Raw genomic sequence first — 17,405 nt, 5'->3', positions numbered from 1 at the left:
GCCAGAATCAACAGCCAAAGTCTATGAACTGAAATCTTTAAAACTATGAGCTAAAATAATTTTTTTTCCTTTTATGTTCAGGTATTGTGTCACAGAGATGAAAGGTCTGACTAACATAATCATTTCAATAAACAGATAAAAAACATTTCACAGAAGACTCCAACAGACTTTAATAATACTCAAAATTAAAAAACACTCAAATGGGAAAACTCATATTTAATAGTGAAAGACTGAAATTATCCTGCTAAATTCAGGAACAAGACAAAGATATTTACTCTCACCATTTCTATTCAACATTGTCCTTGAGGTTGTAACCAGAACAATTATGTAACAAAATGAAATAAATAGTTCCAGATTAAAAAGGAAAAACTAAAAGCAATCTCTGCTTAGAGGTGGTAAAAAACTGTAGACAGAGAATCATAGGAAAGCTTTAAAAAGACAAATAAGAATTATTAGACCTACTAATTCAGTTTTAGCAAGACTGCAGAATACAAAGGTGAATATGCAAAAATCAGCTGTATTTCTTTAGATCAACAATGATCAATCCAAACACGGAAATTAGGGAAAAAACTCTACTTACAGGAGTAGTAAAAAGAGTAACACATTTAGGAAAGCATTAACAAGATAAAAGACAGATGTACACACTGAAAACTGTAAAATACTGTTGAAAGACAGTTCAAAAGATTAAAACGAGTAACAAGATAGTCAATGTTCACGGACAGGAGGAAATAATATTGTTAAGATGACCATATTCTCCAAATTGATCAGCCAAACCAAGGAAATCCCATCTGCGTTCCTTAGGAAAATGGACCAAGAATAGCTAGACTAATATTTATAAAGAAGGACAAAGGAAGACGAATGGCATTATTCCCATTTCAAAACTTACAACAAAGGTAACCAAAACTGTGTGGTAATAGCGTAAAGGAGAGACATAAAGGTGAAAGAAATGGAGTTTAAACTTAGATGTAAAAGTGTCTTTTACAAATGGTGCCATAACTTGATAACTACATCAAAATTGCACAACCTGGGTCCCTTACTTACTTCATGTCATATGTATGCGAAAATTAAAATAAAAATGCATCAGCATATCTAAATATTAACAGCTAAAACTATAAACCTCTTAGATGAAAACACAGGAATATACTTTCACAAAGTAGACTACAAAGGTATGAAAAGAAACAGAAAAAGGTAAGGTAATTATATTATAAAACTCATTGGAAGCCAGTGCTGCATTCACATTACATCAAGCAGCCAAGTCCCGATTCCATAGGAATCATTACCTCTGTGAGGGACGCCCACTGATCTCAGAAAGAGTAATCTGGAGAAGAGTGGACCTGGAATCTGTTTCAGTAGGATAAAGCATGAATGAGAGGAAGTCACAGAAACAGTAAATGCAAGGAACATCTACTAGTTGTATGGCTATTAAAAAGAAGAAACAGAAAGGATCACAGTGTGCAGCGAAGAGGGGAGAATTTGAAACAGAAGAAAGAAAACTCAGCATGAACAGAGATTCAGTGTAAGTCACTGCAACTAGCAGAGAAAGGTGAGGACCAGGGTCTGCATTTTATGTGAAATACAGATCTCTTGCCTGACGTACTGAATCTCCGAGGAGTCATCTCTATCTTTCTGAAGTCATCGGAATCATTACTTCAACCTGTCGAAAAGAAGCCTACCAGTAATGCTACCATCCATTTCACTAAATATGTGTCAAGGCTAATAAATGATTTATAAAGCACATCCTAAGTGAAATGTGCTAAATAAACACTAAATATTTATACTGCTGAAAATTATCAGGAGGTATGACTCTCAGTTGTACATGGTTAAAATGATGTCCTGGCAAAAGAACAGGGCTGAGGCACTGTTCAAAAACACCATTAAAATTTTTAACAAATAAAAAGAAAACCACTGTCCTAAGTAAGGCTAGGTGTTGGTAATGGTGCAACAAAAACTATAAATAGTCCACTTCAAATATCAGCTTTGCAAAACTATAATAAAGTAGACAACAATGTAACTTGAACAATGACATCTGCGGTCAGGCCCACTTTTTTTTTTTTTTTTAATCCCCACCCCAAGTCTATGCTATTCTAGTTGATCTCAGCAAACTGAGACAGTCAATGGCCAGCATGTCAGGGGGTGGGCTGAAGAAGGAAGTTAATTTTTTTGCACTGTTTTGCAGCAGTTTCGTCCTCACAGTTCAGTGCCTCTGAGCAGAGCACTAATCTAAGAAGGTCAAGGTTGGGAGGGGTAAGAAGTATACCAATTGCTGATGAGATGCTAGGAGTGGGTGTGGTGGTCATAGGTGGGGAGGCAGGGAGATGGGAATAGGAACAGAGTCTATACTTTACCCCTGGGTCATGTGACCTTCACTCTCCCAGCCACCTACCCTCAATTCCAGCAGCCTGCTTAGATCAGACTGAAGTTCCAGGTTTGGGAGGGGTGGCCTTCTGTTGCAATATAGAAATGCCACTCCTTGATGAGAGCGGTTGCCCCTCATTCTCCATGAGCACTGTAGGTAGCAGGTTATGTCCAGCATGTGGTCAGAACAGCAGGCCCTATGCCACTGCCCAGCAGCTTGTAGCAACACCCTTTGACCCCATCAGTGGACCAGTGGAGGCACTGGTACCTTTGTTATCCTTAAGGTTTGGAGCCACAGCCCCCGCCCTTAATCTCCCTCCCCGCTGCAGCCCCCTTACCCACAAGGCTCACGTTTAACCATCTGACCTTGCCGTTGATGTGACTTTTTTTACACCATTTCGAAAGTTTTTGGCTTACTGCTTTTTCCAATGTCAGATGGGTACTATTGACATAATCACTGCAGTCACAGTATTCCTGGTCTTAGAAATAAATGCTTTAAATCAGTACCAAATAATAAATACATGATGGTTTTACAGACAAACATCATTTAACTTCCCATCTGAAAAATCAAACTATCACAACATCAGCTCTCTCATCAATTCTAACTGTCTGCAGAATCTATCTGGGAGTTTAAGAGTCTATTTTTAAAATGTATGTTAGCATAGGGAATGGGAAAAAAAGCTTTTAAGTGAAATTGTTAAAAGTTACTTATTGAAATTCAATGGCTTCTCTAACAGAAACTTACTCTTCAGATTTATTTACTAAAATATGCTAATATTTATATTCAAGGTTAATTCTGGGATCACTGTTGACATTATAGCCTATAAGAAATCACTTCACTTTTTGAGGAGTGGCTAAATAAATTCTAGAATGTTAAAACACTATTATGTAGATATTTTAAAAAGCATGACAGGACGCCTCACATTTCCATACACAGACAAAGGTCCAAAATAATATAACTTAAAAAAAAAAAAAAAAAAAAACAAAGGTAATGAGAGAACCTGGTACTTTTGGAGAAGTGAGGAGCTCAGCAAAGCCTCCAATGAAGAATATAGTTGCAAAATCATTCAAGCCAACCATTTCGGGGGTCTGGGAATTTTTTGAAGGCATACGATGAATGGCAAATACAATAAATTTATTCATCAAAAACAGCTAAACTAGAGGTAAGAAAGTAGGGGTCTATGGCATTCTTGCCTGTGTATGTTACTAACCTTCCTCCCCAGCCATGTTTGTACATTAATTCATTTCCTATGAAAATCCACAGCTTTGCAATAGGAGGAAACTCATTTAATGTGGAGAAAAGGGTGAAAAACCCCACGCCCAACAGCAATGTCAACAACAGTAGCAATTTTGGTAGTAAACGAAAGGGAAGACCTGCAGATCCACCAGCTTAGCACTGCCCTCCTGGTTGAGGCAAGCAACAAATCAACTCACTAGACAGAAATGCGACACTCAGGAAATGAGTGTGTCACGGAGGGCGCCTTCAGAGGCTCTCAGAACACTTGCCTACAGTGAGTCTGGGCTGTGGACTCACAGGAATGCTGGCACAAAGTAAAAGTCAAGGTGAACAAGAAAATGGACCACTTTTTTATCCCCAGTGCTCACAGTGCCATCAGGAGATGCCAGAGCTGTAGTAACACAGGGGTCTAAGTATAAACTCTAAGCGATCAATAGTTCACCACTAAGCAGTATGGACTCAGCACATTCCTAGAAAGCCAGGGTTAAAACTAAAAGCAAAAGGGAAAAACATGTGGGTGGATATGGTGGAGCACACCTGTAATCCCAGCTACTTGGGAGGTTGAAATTTGGAGGACTACACTTCGAAGCAAGCCTGGGCAAAACATTAGCAAGAACACTTGTCAACCACTAAGGCAAATATAGTGGTACACACCTATAATCCAGCTACACAACAGGCCATAGGCAGGAAGATCATGGTCTGATGCCAGCCTGGGAAGAAAATGAGAGGCCAATCTGAAAAATAACCTCAAGCAATAAAGGGCTGGAGCAAATCTCACATGGTAGACTGCCTCCCTAGCAAGAGGAGTTCAAATCCCAGTACCTCAAAAAAAAAAAAAAAAAAAGAAAAACATGAACAGAGATACTGCTATCTCAAAAGTCTGAGGGAATCAGACTCCACAAATTTGGTCCAACAATAAATCACAAGAAAAATTTAAGGCAAAAAAAAACCAGCAGTAACAACCTTCTAGGAAGAAATTAAATCAGGATTCAGATTTGCTGCAATGTGTACCCAAAATCTAGAGTTTTCCCCTGAAGATTATTAAAAATAAAGGTTTTATAAAAATAAAGATTACATTTAATAATGTTTATATATGAAAATAAAAATAATAAAATCTAAAGTTTTCAACAAAAACAAAAGCCATGCAAAGAAAGGAAAACATGACCAATTCCTGGGGTAGGGAGGAGCAGTCAAAGATACTGTTAGAGGGCTGGACTTGGGGCGTGAAAGCTGAAAGCATGTGATTCTAGCTACTAGGAGATAGAGGTTACAAGGAGACAGGATCCTGGTTCTAGCCTGGCCTGAACAAAATTAGCACAGGACCCTGTCCGAAAAACAAATTAAGAGCAACAGGACTGGGGAGCATGGCTCAAGTGGTAGAGCACTTGCCTAGCAAGCACAAGACAGAAAGAAAAGGAAGAGAAGGAGGGAGGTGGGAAAAGAGGGAGAAAGGGAAGGAGGGAGAATGGGAGGGAACTACTAATTAACTTTTGGAAAGGGCCCAGATATTGAACTTGCAAAAGAAGAAATGAAAATTCAATGTCTGCAATGAAAACCTCTCTAGAGGAGCTTGACAGTAGATTTAAGATGGCAGAAGAACTCGTAAACTTGAAATCAGGTGAATAAAAATGATCCACGTTGAGGAGCACAGAAAAAAAGGATGAAGAAAATAAGCCTGAGACTCTGGGCACCACACATAGGGTAATCCAGGGTGAAATGCCAGAGTAAAAAGACAGAAATACTCAAAGAGATAGACTGAAAACTTCCCACATTTAAATAAAAACATAAATTTATGGATCCATAGAGCTTACATATCAAAGGCAAAATAGACATATCACAGTCAAATTGCTGAAAATCAAGACAAAGTTTTGGTTTAAAAAACAATAGATCACATACAGAAGCACAAGAAAATGACTAATGATTTTCTTACCAAAAATAAGGGGGCCAGAAGGTAGCAGAGTGGCATAATCAACATGCCCGGGGAAAAGCTGTCCACCAAGAATGGCATATCCTACTTTTCAGTGTGGAGGTGAAATAAAGTCATTGAGAGAAAAACAAAACTGAAAAATGTTTCCTAGTACATCTAGGTTAAAGGAAAGACTAACAGAAGTCTGTAAGTCTCAAAAAACAGACAAACAAACAAACAAAACCAGTCCTGTATAGCAGCTCTATCCACAGGAAGAAATAAATACCAGAAATGGCAAATGTGAGGATTAATATAAGACTATAAAAATATTGTACTATAATCTAATACCCCTCATAATTACAGACAAAAATCTTTAGCAAATTCATAGTAAGCCATATCCAATAATAAATAAAAAGCACTAAATAACATGACAAAGGGAAATGACAATCTGGATTTACATATGGAAATCAACTAATGTAATACACTATTATTAACAGAAAATTGAGGGGGAAAAAAGCACATGAGTGTCTGAATGGGCAGAGAAAGCACTGGACAAAACTCAACACTCATGTTATTCAGGATAAAAACTCTCAAAAACTAGGAACAGGAGAGGACTTTCTCAGCATGATAAAGGTCAGCAATAAAAATCTGGTGGCCATTGTCAAAGGACTGAATGCTTTCCTCCTGACTCAACCAGCAACAAGCCAGTGTACTATGAAATGGAGGCCAGACAGGAGAAGAAAGGAGAAGGGAAGCGCCGAGAATTATTAATGACATCCAGAATGGAAAGAAAGAAGTAAATCTGTCTTTTGTACCAGGTGCGGTGATTCTGTATGTCATGGCATCCTAATAACATCATTAATTAGGGTTCTGCTTCATCGTTCTAATGATTCCATTAAAAAGCAGTGATCTATGAAGCCTGCTTATCAGGGTCACAAGATATGAGATCAATATGTATAAATCAACTGCATTCTTGGACACTAGTAGCATCTGAAAATGAAATTAAAAGACAATTTCATTCACAGTAGTATTGAAATCATACAATATTCAGAAATTATTTTTACAAAATAAATGTGAAGCCAGCACCCAGAAAACACTGCTGGGAGATATTAAAGAGAATCTTTTTTAAAAAGTAGAGAAACAGAGTTTATATTCGTGGATTTGAAGATTCAAAATAAAGATAAAAATTAATCCCAAATAGATCTACAGACTCAACACAGAATCTATATACCCCTCCCAGCACAACAATTAAAAAAAAGAAAAAAAAGTCTAGCAGGATGTTTATATAATAACAAGCTGATTCTGAAATAAATGTGAAAATGCAAAGGAACAAGAACATCCAAAACAATTTTCAAAAAAAAACCACTTGGAGAATTGACACAACCTGGCTTTGAGATTCACTAAAAAGGATAAAGTAATTAAAAGGAAACTACTGCATAAAAACAGGCATATAAACCAATGGAACAAAACTGAGAACAGAAATAACCCAGACTTCTATGTTATTTTCGATAATGGTACCAAGGTAATTCAATAGGAGAATGGATGGTCTTTCCCCCATATGATGTTAGGACAACTGATTATCTATGCAGAAAAAGGGAAATTTATATCCTAACCTCACACCATATACAAAAATTAACTCAAAAAGGCCACAATCTTAAATGAAATGATACTATAAAACATTTAGAAGAAGACAGCAGAAAGTCTTTGTGACTTTTTTTGGCCAGCCCACATTCAAGGTTAGGGAACTTAGATCCCATCTCTGGGAAGGGGCTGTAAAGGTCATTGGATGGAAGGAAGGTAGAAGTGGAGCTCTCTTTGGAAAACAGAATTTGCTGTAGTTGCAATTTTATAGTTCTTCATGTGATTGTATGATTCATATCTGTCTTTCTGTCAAACTACAAACTCCTTGAGGGTAGGAACCATGTCTTTTTGTAAGAACTAAAGAGAGTATTAGTCATCGCCAGCTCCCTTGTTACTAAATCATGCCATTTCACGTTATGACCTTTTGAAAACAATCACGATTTTTAAAATACCATTTTCTTAGGAATGTAACAGATGCTTCCTCATAAACAACATAGCACATTCAGTTTTAGGTCAATGTACCAGCCAGCCTGGGACCAATGAGGACACACTCTTACCCCAGACAGCTGCTGGGCACGCATGCTGGCTTCTCTAAAATAAATTGCCTACAGAGCCAAAACTTTGTGCGCTTTCGTTTATGATGAGCATACAAATCAAACAAAAGCTCTTTAATTGCTAGCATATAAAGCACACAACAAACTTAAATTAACTTTCAAAACAGAGGTAGAGATATTCACTTCCTTAGCGAGGTCAGGGTGTCTGAAAGGGTTAAAAAAAGCAGATTATCAACTGCTACCAGAACATAAAACACCTGGCAGGAGCTCATTTAATACCCACACAGGGCGGGTCCCCTCCGGCCTCACTGTATGCATGACATGCTGTTCTGAAGTCATCTATTGATATTTCTATTTTTTTCCCCTGAACTACCCTTTGAGGTTAGGGACTCCTTTTACTCATGTTTGCACACCCACCACCAAGCACAGGGCTTGGCACATGGGAGGTACGAATGGATTTGTGGAAAACAAAGAGTATGTGAGATATTTTCATGTTCTCCTAACGGCTTACCACTTGGGAGTCCCAAAACCTGAACCACTGATTCTATTCTTCAATTTAGCCAACTAATTTTAACAGTATTATTTAATTTCTCCTGAAACCCCATCACCTCATACATAAATAGGAGAGAATGCTAAACAATACTCTGCAATCTACTGAGATGATAAATGTGAAGCTTTCACCAGAAAAAGGAGCACTCAGATAGGAACTATAGACAAGGATTATCTAAGATTAAAATAAGGAAACGACTTTAGAATACAAATTAACTGTCAATAAAAACTACTAACAGGGATGAGGAACTTTTTGATCTCTTCCAGAGCATGTCCCATCCGGGCATAGGCTTCTGCTGGGGGGGCAAACACCTCGATGAGCACGTGCAGGTCATCATTCAGGTGAAAGTACTTTGCTTCCCCACTTTTCCTCAATTCTTCTTCCTACAGAAAGAAAAACCACATTGAAAAGTGTATCATCATAAGAAAAGAAAGGAGAAACTACTCAAAAGGAATATGCCATGAGGCTGTCACAGCAGTTTCACTCAAGAACAAATGCTATCCTAAGACAGGTCTTACTTCTGCTGCTGGCCCAGAGGTCCATCCATCATCCCTGGGCAATCTGCTCGGCCTCTTCAATTGCTCCAGTTGCTGCACAGACCTTCTTTGTTTCCCACCCTGGCTAAGTACTAAGTTCCCATCTGCACTGGCTGTGCTATGTGCCTGTGATGCTGTTACAAAGCATTTGTCACTACCTAAAACATCAGAAATACCTTAACTGCACTCCCCTATTTTCCTTCACTGGCAGCTGACTGCCACAGGTGCATGGCACCTGTCTTATCTAGTGGTGCACATCCACACAGGAGATGCTCAACAAGTGTCTGATGAATGAATGGCTAAACACTAACTCACCTATTTCTGTGTACATTTGCTCATTCAATATTCATTCTACATGCAAGCACTGCTCGGAGAATAAAATGGTGAGTAAAATAAATGAAATGATTTTACGTAATTATCTCAAAGTTGTTAGACTTTTTTTCTTTATAGAATGAAATTCAGGAGAAAATTAGAAGAATTAAAACAACAACAAAAACAAAAAAACCCAACCAGATAGTTAAAGAACTACTGATTTGGCTCTATTATCTTTTCCTAACTAAACTTCAATTATAGGCCATGATTTCTAGAATCAGGGTCTTCTATTAGTCTTTATTTCAAACTTTAAAATCAAAACGATTAAGTTAGCAGGAACTCATGTCTAAAATGATTTCCAAACAGTGGTATGTCTTGCTGACCTCTTCAAAAGAAAACCTATTGCATGAGAGAGGCAACCCCAAGAACTCCTGAGATGGTACCTTTTAATTCCTCCATTAGCCAAAAGTCCAACAATACAAATGCTGGAGGAACGGGTCCCTTGAACTTCATTCTTTATGGTCTCAGCTGTGCTTAACTAATTTGAATTCTTAAAATGAAAAGGACTAACATGGAGAACATGAAAAAGTACAGAATCTTAACTATATTAGTCACAGTATGAAAGCTTAGAGATTATCTGTAATCTGATAATCTGAAAAGTCAGTCTGGTATTAGTACATGTACATTAGTGCAGGGCCATTAAGAACACAGGGGATAGGTGATATGTCTGTCTGTCCAAAAGAGACAGTGTATATAATATCTAGGTTATTGCCTAATAAACAGTAAGCACCCAATTAAATGGTATTTTCCTTCACATGTGTGGAAAGTAGATTACAGAATAAAAGAAAAGAACAAATTGAAAGTAACTATGGGCTCAAATAACATTCTATACATTTTTCCTTAGAAATTTGTCTGAAGATTTATAAAAAAAAAATTCTTTAATGTCAACTGTTCATTGTTAAAATCAGAACATTTCAACAATTTGATCCGAAACCTTTTCATAGCTGAAGCTTTAAAAATTGGATTCGATGCATAGCAGTTCATCTCTGAAAATATGAAAGACTTAAAAACATTTATCTTCTCCCAACCTAGTAGTAAAATAAAGATTTTATTGAGAGATTGTAACTGTTGGTTCATATTCACACATTCTCACTTCTATCACAAACTTCAGCTGGGAAAGGGAGGATGTCTTACTACAACTCTAGCTTCTGTACAATTCTATACAGTGAGGAATTCTCACCAGAAAATTTTATGGGTTAAGGGTAAGGGGTAATGTGGTATTCAGGGAAGAAAACAGACTTTGAAGCTCTGCACTCAAAACCTAAATGTAGCATTTATTATATGACTTGGGCAGGTTAGTTCACCTTAACATTGAAGGGGTGATTTTTAATGGGGATAGGAATAGTACAGTGTCTATCTCTATGGGTTGCTACAGTAAGTATGCCATAGAATTATGCCTAATGCATAAGCATACAAAATGTAAATAAAGATATTCACATAACAATCATAATAATTATTCTGTTGTTTTTTTAATATATGCCAGAATGTCGAGCATGATGTTTGACACAGCTAAAGGCTCAACAGACCACAACATAATCTTGATGACTGGTGACACAGCTAGCCGATACAGATCAGTTACGAATCCTATAATTTCACCAATGTAGCAAATATAAGAATAAAATGAAATAAGTTTCAGATAGACTTTGTAAGAAAGCCAACACTTGGAGAATCTCAAAGGATGAGATCTTTTAGAATGAGATTTTAGCTAAGTAAAGAGAATCCCTTTAGAAATATATTTTTAAACTGAGAATCTATGCAGATTGAAATTAAACTAGTAATTTAAACTAATAAAAAGGATCAATATTTAAGACTTCAAGCAGTGAGGATCAAATTATAAGATAGCAAATGGAATACTGCTTAAAAAGCAAAACTCTTACTTAAGTTATTCCCTGTGGTCACCTTCAGTGACATGCTCTGGCAAGTTTAACTGATGGGCCATGTGGAAAGCAACAGCATGGTGTGATGGGCAAGAGTTAAGGGAAGCTTCTGGGATGGAATGTAAATGCAATTTCCTGCTGTATTCGAGATTTAAAAAAAAGAAATGACAACCTTAGCGCTTGCTTTGGTTTAAATTTTGAGTGTCCCCCAAAGGTCCATGTGCTAAAGACCTGATTCCTACCGAGGCGCTACCAGGAAATGGGAGAAATGTTAAGAGTTGGGGAGGTTTTCAAGTCACTGGGGATGTTGCCTTGGAAGAAATAATGGGATTAAACCCTCTTCCTGTCTTTTGCTTCCTGGCCATGAAGTGAGTGGTTTTGCGCTGTTAACACTTTTAAGCCATGATGTACTCTCTTGCCACCAACCCCAAAAGAAGGAAGTCAACTGATTATGGGCTAGTAAGTACCTCCAAAACTGTGAGCCAAAAATCAAGTTTCTCTCTTTAGAAGTTGATTATTTCAAGTATTTATTATGGTGAAGGAAATCTGACTAACTCAGGGCTTTATGTTACCAGTGCAAGGCTTAAAGAGCCAGAAATATCCTAGAAGGTTTTACTGCTTGTTAACCAAAGATGAATGGAGCCAACAAACAGTGGCAGAGTTCAATCTGTATACTGAATGACAGTGAAGATTCCTACACCTTTTTAGGTGAGATTTAGGATAATGTCTGGTTAGCAGTGAAAATCTGAGAAATGGACTGGCAACATTTGGATGGATTAAAAAAATTCTGAATATCCAAACGCTGAAACCCTACAGAGCTTTCTACACTGGCTAGTCTACCTGGTGAGACTCTTTGACATTGCATGAACCAGAGACAGTTCCTTGAAAGGACACAACAAATGTCATGCTTTAGTTCTACTTCTCCTTGTGTACTTTCTGGACCATAATCAGATCCCTGATTGCTCCACAGATTCAGAGCATAAGAAAACAAATCCAGAGAATAGGCTACATGTACACAATAACTGTCACATCCCCTACCATGTGACACTTTCTCATAGTCTTTGTACCAAGGATATGGAACCTTCTTCTAGAGTATCTGCCCAATGAGGAGAAAAACCACCACAACAGTGTGAGAATCAACAAACTTGACTCTGATTTAACACTGCTCCACAGAGAGCTACGGATCAGAGTGCGCTTGCAAAGTCAAAGTCAAGAGATACATGGATTTCTGGTCCTAGTCCATTGAGAGCGGGCTGAGAACATTGATTGTACATGTATATGTAATATATTCCTCCAGTTGCTGATGGAATAAGAATGATCAGCCAATTAGAGAATCCCCCAAATAATCTGGTGACCCATGTGATCAGATCAGATACAGAAATAAGAGGACTACTGAGTGGGTAATAAGTGGTCTGGAAAAGCGATCTTAGTGTGAAAAACAAGGTCCCTAAGCAGATGCAGAGGGACTCCATGACCAGGCAGTCATGAGGACCCATTGTGGAAGATGCCTGGTTCCTCGTTCTTCAGCTATCTCATGATGCTCCGGGTATGTATTCATAAACAAAGTGACTAGAGTGATGGAGACAGAAGCTATGTATTATTTCACAACATAGACTCTTGTTGAGAATGACTGGCTACTGCCATTCCTGAATGTCTAAAATACCAACAGCAGAGGACAACCACAAACCCATGCTATGTCAACATAATTTGGAAAGATCACTAAATTCTGATTCCAAGTTGATAATATTTAGGATCCCTTTCATTATATTCACAGGTAGGCACTTACTGTTCTTTGAATATATAATCTAGTAAAGATCTGCCTTCTTTGCATGTCTTTCCCATGTGTAAAATTATTGGTGAATGCCCTGATCACTATCACTGAATGACACAAAACACTGCTTCTGACCAAGGAACCCCCTTAACTACACACAACAGAAGTACATGATGGATTCCTGTCTATGGGCTTCACTGCTCATATCATGTACTCTTTTACCAGATTGCTTTATTAAGGCTTGAATTAAGATATCAGCATGTGGAGTACTTTCCTATAAGATAAATGTAATTTCTGACCAAGTAACCAATATATGGTTCCATTTTCTTCTATCACCAGAATAAAAGAGTTGGAGAATTTAAGTAACATCAATTGGAATAACAATGCCTAGCAAGCAGTGAACAAAGCATGGTCATGAATTAGAATCATTAAAACATACTGAAAATTCATTTTGAGTGTCTATCCTAAATTTCTTGCATCTGTGAATCTGTATTTTTAAACTGTTCTCCATATGAGTCTGGTGTTAGAAAATCATAAGTTATTAACTGTTAACCAACTAATACAATGAATTTCTCTGGTTAAACAAGATAATACTTCGAGTTCTATGAATCTCAGTTTTCTTATATGTAAAAATAAGAAAAATGTTATCCTCTATCATTTTTCCCAAGGATAACATGGAGCATTGGGTATAAATTGTTTCACACCATGCCTGACTATCACTGGATGATCCATAAACACAGTGACGTTTTTATTATAAAGGATATTACTTGAACTTTTTTTGTGAAGAGGCTGGATTTCATTTAAATAATTGTACTTCTAAAACTGTCATTATTTAACATTTGATGACAAATGATCACTGAATGTAGATTTAGTTCTCAGTTATAAAAGAACAAGTGACAAGAAAGAAAAATGTAAGTGACATATTATGATATACAAAAATTTCTTTCAGAAATTTAAGAAAGCGGTTCAAAAATAACTTAGTAATGATTAGCCTGTCAATAAACCAGGGCATTTAATATAAATAAATCCAAATTAGAATAAATACGTTTTAGAATACTAAGGTGACATATTACTTTTAGAACCAAAAATATGAACATTCATATTTTAGTTAATGTAGAAACATTACAGTTACAGGTTTAAGACACTGCATAATTTGAAACTGGCCAGAGTGACTCAATTATCTAGGTATCACAAATATATAACCTGATATAACTTTTTTATCTTTTGGCAGCACTGGGGTTTGAACTCAGGGCCTCAAGCTTACTAGGCAGGCACTCTGCCACTTAAGCCATTCTGCCAACCCTTTTATAACATTTTCATGTAATTCCATCTGATTTAGCTTGTATATACTAGGTGTTAGTTAACTTAATATGTACATACATAGAAGGACATATTATTACTGATCAGAAACTCATGGTCTATAATGAGTATTACCTTTGCCTTGTCTCTCATGGAACCTTTTCCAAGGATGGACATTTTTGTCAAGGTTTCTTCTTGTAAACGCTTCAGAGAATTGCCACGTGGACCCAAAAGTTTCCCCACAAAGTTGAACTAGGAAAAACCAACCAACCAAATTTGTAACATTCATGTCTTAAAAATAGTTTATCAGTCTTGAAAATCAGGAAACACTGTAGTATGCTACACATCAATCATTAATGACAAATATTAAAGTTCCTGCCATGCACACCATGCTATAATATTTTCCACAAGTCACAAAAATGCAGCTAAAAAATGTAAAATAAAAAAGGTTATCTTTATAGCAGTCATTTTAGCAATGGCTCTATTTCATAAATTGTTAAGTGGAATTCATTTCCCAGAATTCCTAGTTTGCTACTGTATCGACTATGGACAGGGTTAGAGTGCAGGTAAGGAAATGCACAGACATACTGTAGTATGTACTAGACTGGTTATTAGGAAACACTTCGGTTCTTAACCTTGGCCACCACTTACAATTCACCCAGTGAAGGCACTGACCTGCGTGTGTAAGTCTTAGTCATTCAGTGGCTGACAGAGGACTCACAATAATCCATTTATCTCTTCCAAAATAACTAGATGTGGGAATGCAGACAGTTCATAGCCAGACCTAGAAGCCTAGGTTTCTTATTTAACTAACAGTACAACCATACAGGTTAGACTGTCATTTTTCAAAACCTGGCTTTTCCATTTACTTTTACTATAGCTAAGTTACCCTGGGCAAGCTTTACCTAACCTCCATACTCTTCACATTGGTTCAATCATCTGTAAAATAGCAATAACAATAGGACCTACTCATTCAGGCCTCCTCTGAAGATTAAGGGGGTCAATATAAACAAATCATTTTGCGTTAGAGCAATGCTTGGCACATAGTAGACAATAACTGCATTCAGAATGAGGGAATCATAACTAGAAATTTCACAGTTTTTAAAAATTTTACTGTATTTAAGGTAAATTATAAACTTCCACTGCCAAATAGAAACTCAGCCTGCTTACTTGGAGGAAACTGTTCTCTGGCAAGAGTCTTGATAAACTCTTGGACAGCTGCTGCTTCTGCAGTGAGCTTTGCCACTATTGTGCTATTGCTGTTTTAAAGAGAACATTGTTCTTCAATTTATCTACCTATGGCAGTTGAAATAACCTTCTTGAAAGGAGTTAACACTTCAAAAAGTCAAAATGATTATATTTTCTTTGCCCAGTTTTAATTTTATTTTGCTTAAACCAAACACAAATATGGGTAGTCATTTAGTGGCTGACAAACAATTCACTAAAAAATCAATTTGTCTCTTCCGGAATAACTAGGCATGGGGATGTGGGCACTTCATAGTCAAACTGAGATGTCTATGGCTTCTTATTTAGTAAGCAGACTGGAACTGAATCAACTAACAGAAAATGTATTTTTTTTTTATTTAAGCTGTGAAGAAACTAGGAATATAAGAAATAAAGGCTATATATGACAAACCTATCGTCAACATTACACTAAATGAAGAGCAAATGAAACCATTACTGCTAAAGTCAGGAACAAGTCAGGAATGACTGCTTTCCCTACTCCTATTGAATATAGTTTTGGAATTCCTAGCTAAAGCAATAAGACAAGAGCAAGAAATAAAAGGGATTCAAATAGGTAAGAAAGAAGTAAGTTTTTATTTGGAGATGGTAAATCCTATACCTACCCCACCAAGAAACTCTTAGAAATCATAAACTCTTTTGGCAAAGTAGCAGGAAACAAAACTAAAATACAGAAATCAGTAGCGTTCCTATATACCAACAATGAACAGCCTGAGAAAGAAATCAGGGAAATAATCCCATTTACAATAGCCTCAAAGAAAATATAAATACCTAGGAATAAGTTTAATGAAGGAAACCAAAGATCTTTTCAAAGAAAATTGTAAATCACTGAAGAGAGAAATGGAAGAAATATCAATCCTGAAATTCCTATGGAAACACAAAAGATCCCAAATAGCCAAAACTATTCTGTGTAAAAAGTCCAGTGCTGGAGGTATCACAATTCCTTGACTTCAAACTATACTACAGAGCAATAGCAATACAAACAGCATGGTACTGGCACAAAAACAGACAGGAAGACCAATGGATTAGAATAGAAGACCCAGACATAAATCCATGCAGCTACAGCCAACTGACCTTTAACAAAGGAGCCCTAAGCACATGATGGAGAAAAGAAAGCCTCGTTAACAAATGTTGTTGGTAAAACTGGATATCCACTTGTAGAAGACTGACATTGGATCCCTGTCTCTCACCCCATACCAAAATCAACTCAAAGTGGATCAGAGACCTTAATATAAGATCTGAAACTTTGAAACAACTACATGAAGTATTAGGAAATACACTGGAACAGATAGGCATAGGCAACAACTTCCTAAGAAGAATTCAACAGGCTCAGCATCTAAGAGAAACAATGAACAAATGGGACTGCATCAAACTAAAAAGCTTCTGCACAGCAAAGGAAACAGTCCCCAGACTCAAGAGACAGCCCACAGAATGGGAGAAAATCTTTGCCAGCTAGTCATATGATAAGGAACTAATATCCAGAATCTATAGGAAACTCAAAAAACTAAAACCCCAAAGATTCAATATCCCAATGAAGAAATGGGCACATGAATTAAACAGGGAATTCTCAAAGGAACAATTACAAATGGCCAATAAATACATGAAGAAGTGTTCAACTTCCCTGGATCTAAAAGAGAAGCAAATCAAAACTATGCTAATAGTTCATCACACCCTGGTTAGAACGGCCATCTTCAAGAACAAAAAAACAAATAATGCTAGTGAGGATGGGGTGAAACAGGAACTCTTATACACTGCTGGTGGGAACGCAAATTAGTACAACCATTATGGAAAGCAGTATGGAGATTCCTCAAAAAACTAGAGACAGAACCGCCATACGATCCAGTGATGCTGCTCCTAGACATATACCCAAAGGAACTAAGTCAGGATACAGTAGAGACACTTGCACAGCAATGCTTAATCACAGAATAGTTCACAATAGTCAAGTTGTGAAAACAAATACACACACACACACACACATGTATGTACCACACACACAACGGAGTTTTACTCAGCCATAAGGAAGAATGACACCATGTAGTTTGAAGGTAAATGGATGCAACTGGCGGGCATCATGTTAAGTGAAATACGCCAGGCTCAGAAAGACAAAGGCCACATGTTTTCTCTC

The 17,405-nt window shown here is 37.1% G+C and overlaps 1 protein-coding gene across 7 annotated transcripts in view; it reads right to left on the bottom strand.

Moving 5' to 3' along the window:
- Khdrbs3 (KH RNA binding domain containing, signal transduction associated 3) overlaps window positions 1-17,405 on the bottom strand; it is a 177,467-nt gene that overhangs the window by 85,897 nt on the left and 74,165 nt on the right. For 6 of the 7 annotated variants that reach the window (XR_012446453.1, XR_012446454.1, XR_012446455.1 and 3 more), the window contains exons 3-4: window positions 14,174-14,290; window positions 8,420-8,566 (exon numbers count right to left, since the gene is read on the bottom strand). Coding sequence is in view for 4 of the 7 variants with exons in the window: in XM_020154546.2 (XP_020010135.1) it covers window positions 8,420-8,566; window positions 14,174-14,290 (264 nt within the window). In the remaining 3 variants the exon portion in view is untranslated. The remainder of the gene's footprint in view (window positions 1-8,419; window positions 8,567-14,173; window positions 14,291-17,405) is intronic. The other variant, XM_074069275.1, reaches the window with a different exon arrangement.

This window comes from Castor canadensis, chromosome 3 (genome assembly GCF_047511655.1).
Source record: "Castor canadensis chromosome 3, mCasCan1.hap1v2, whole genome shotgun sequence".
Taxonomy (NCBI): domain Eukaryota; kingdom Metazoa; phylum Chordata; class Mammalia; order Rodentia; family Castoridae; genus Castor; species Castor canadensis.
The sequence above is the reverse complement of the archived record's forward strand: the minus strand, read 5'-3'. Positions and strand labels throughout refer to the sequence as shown.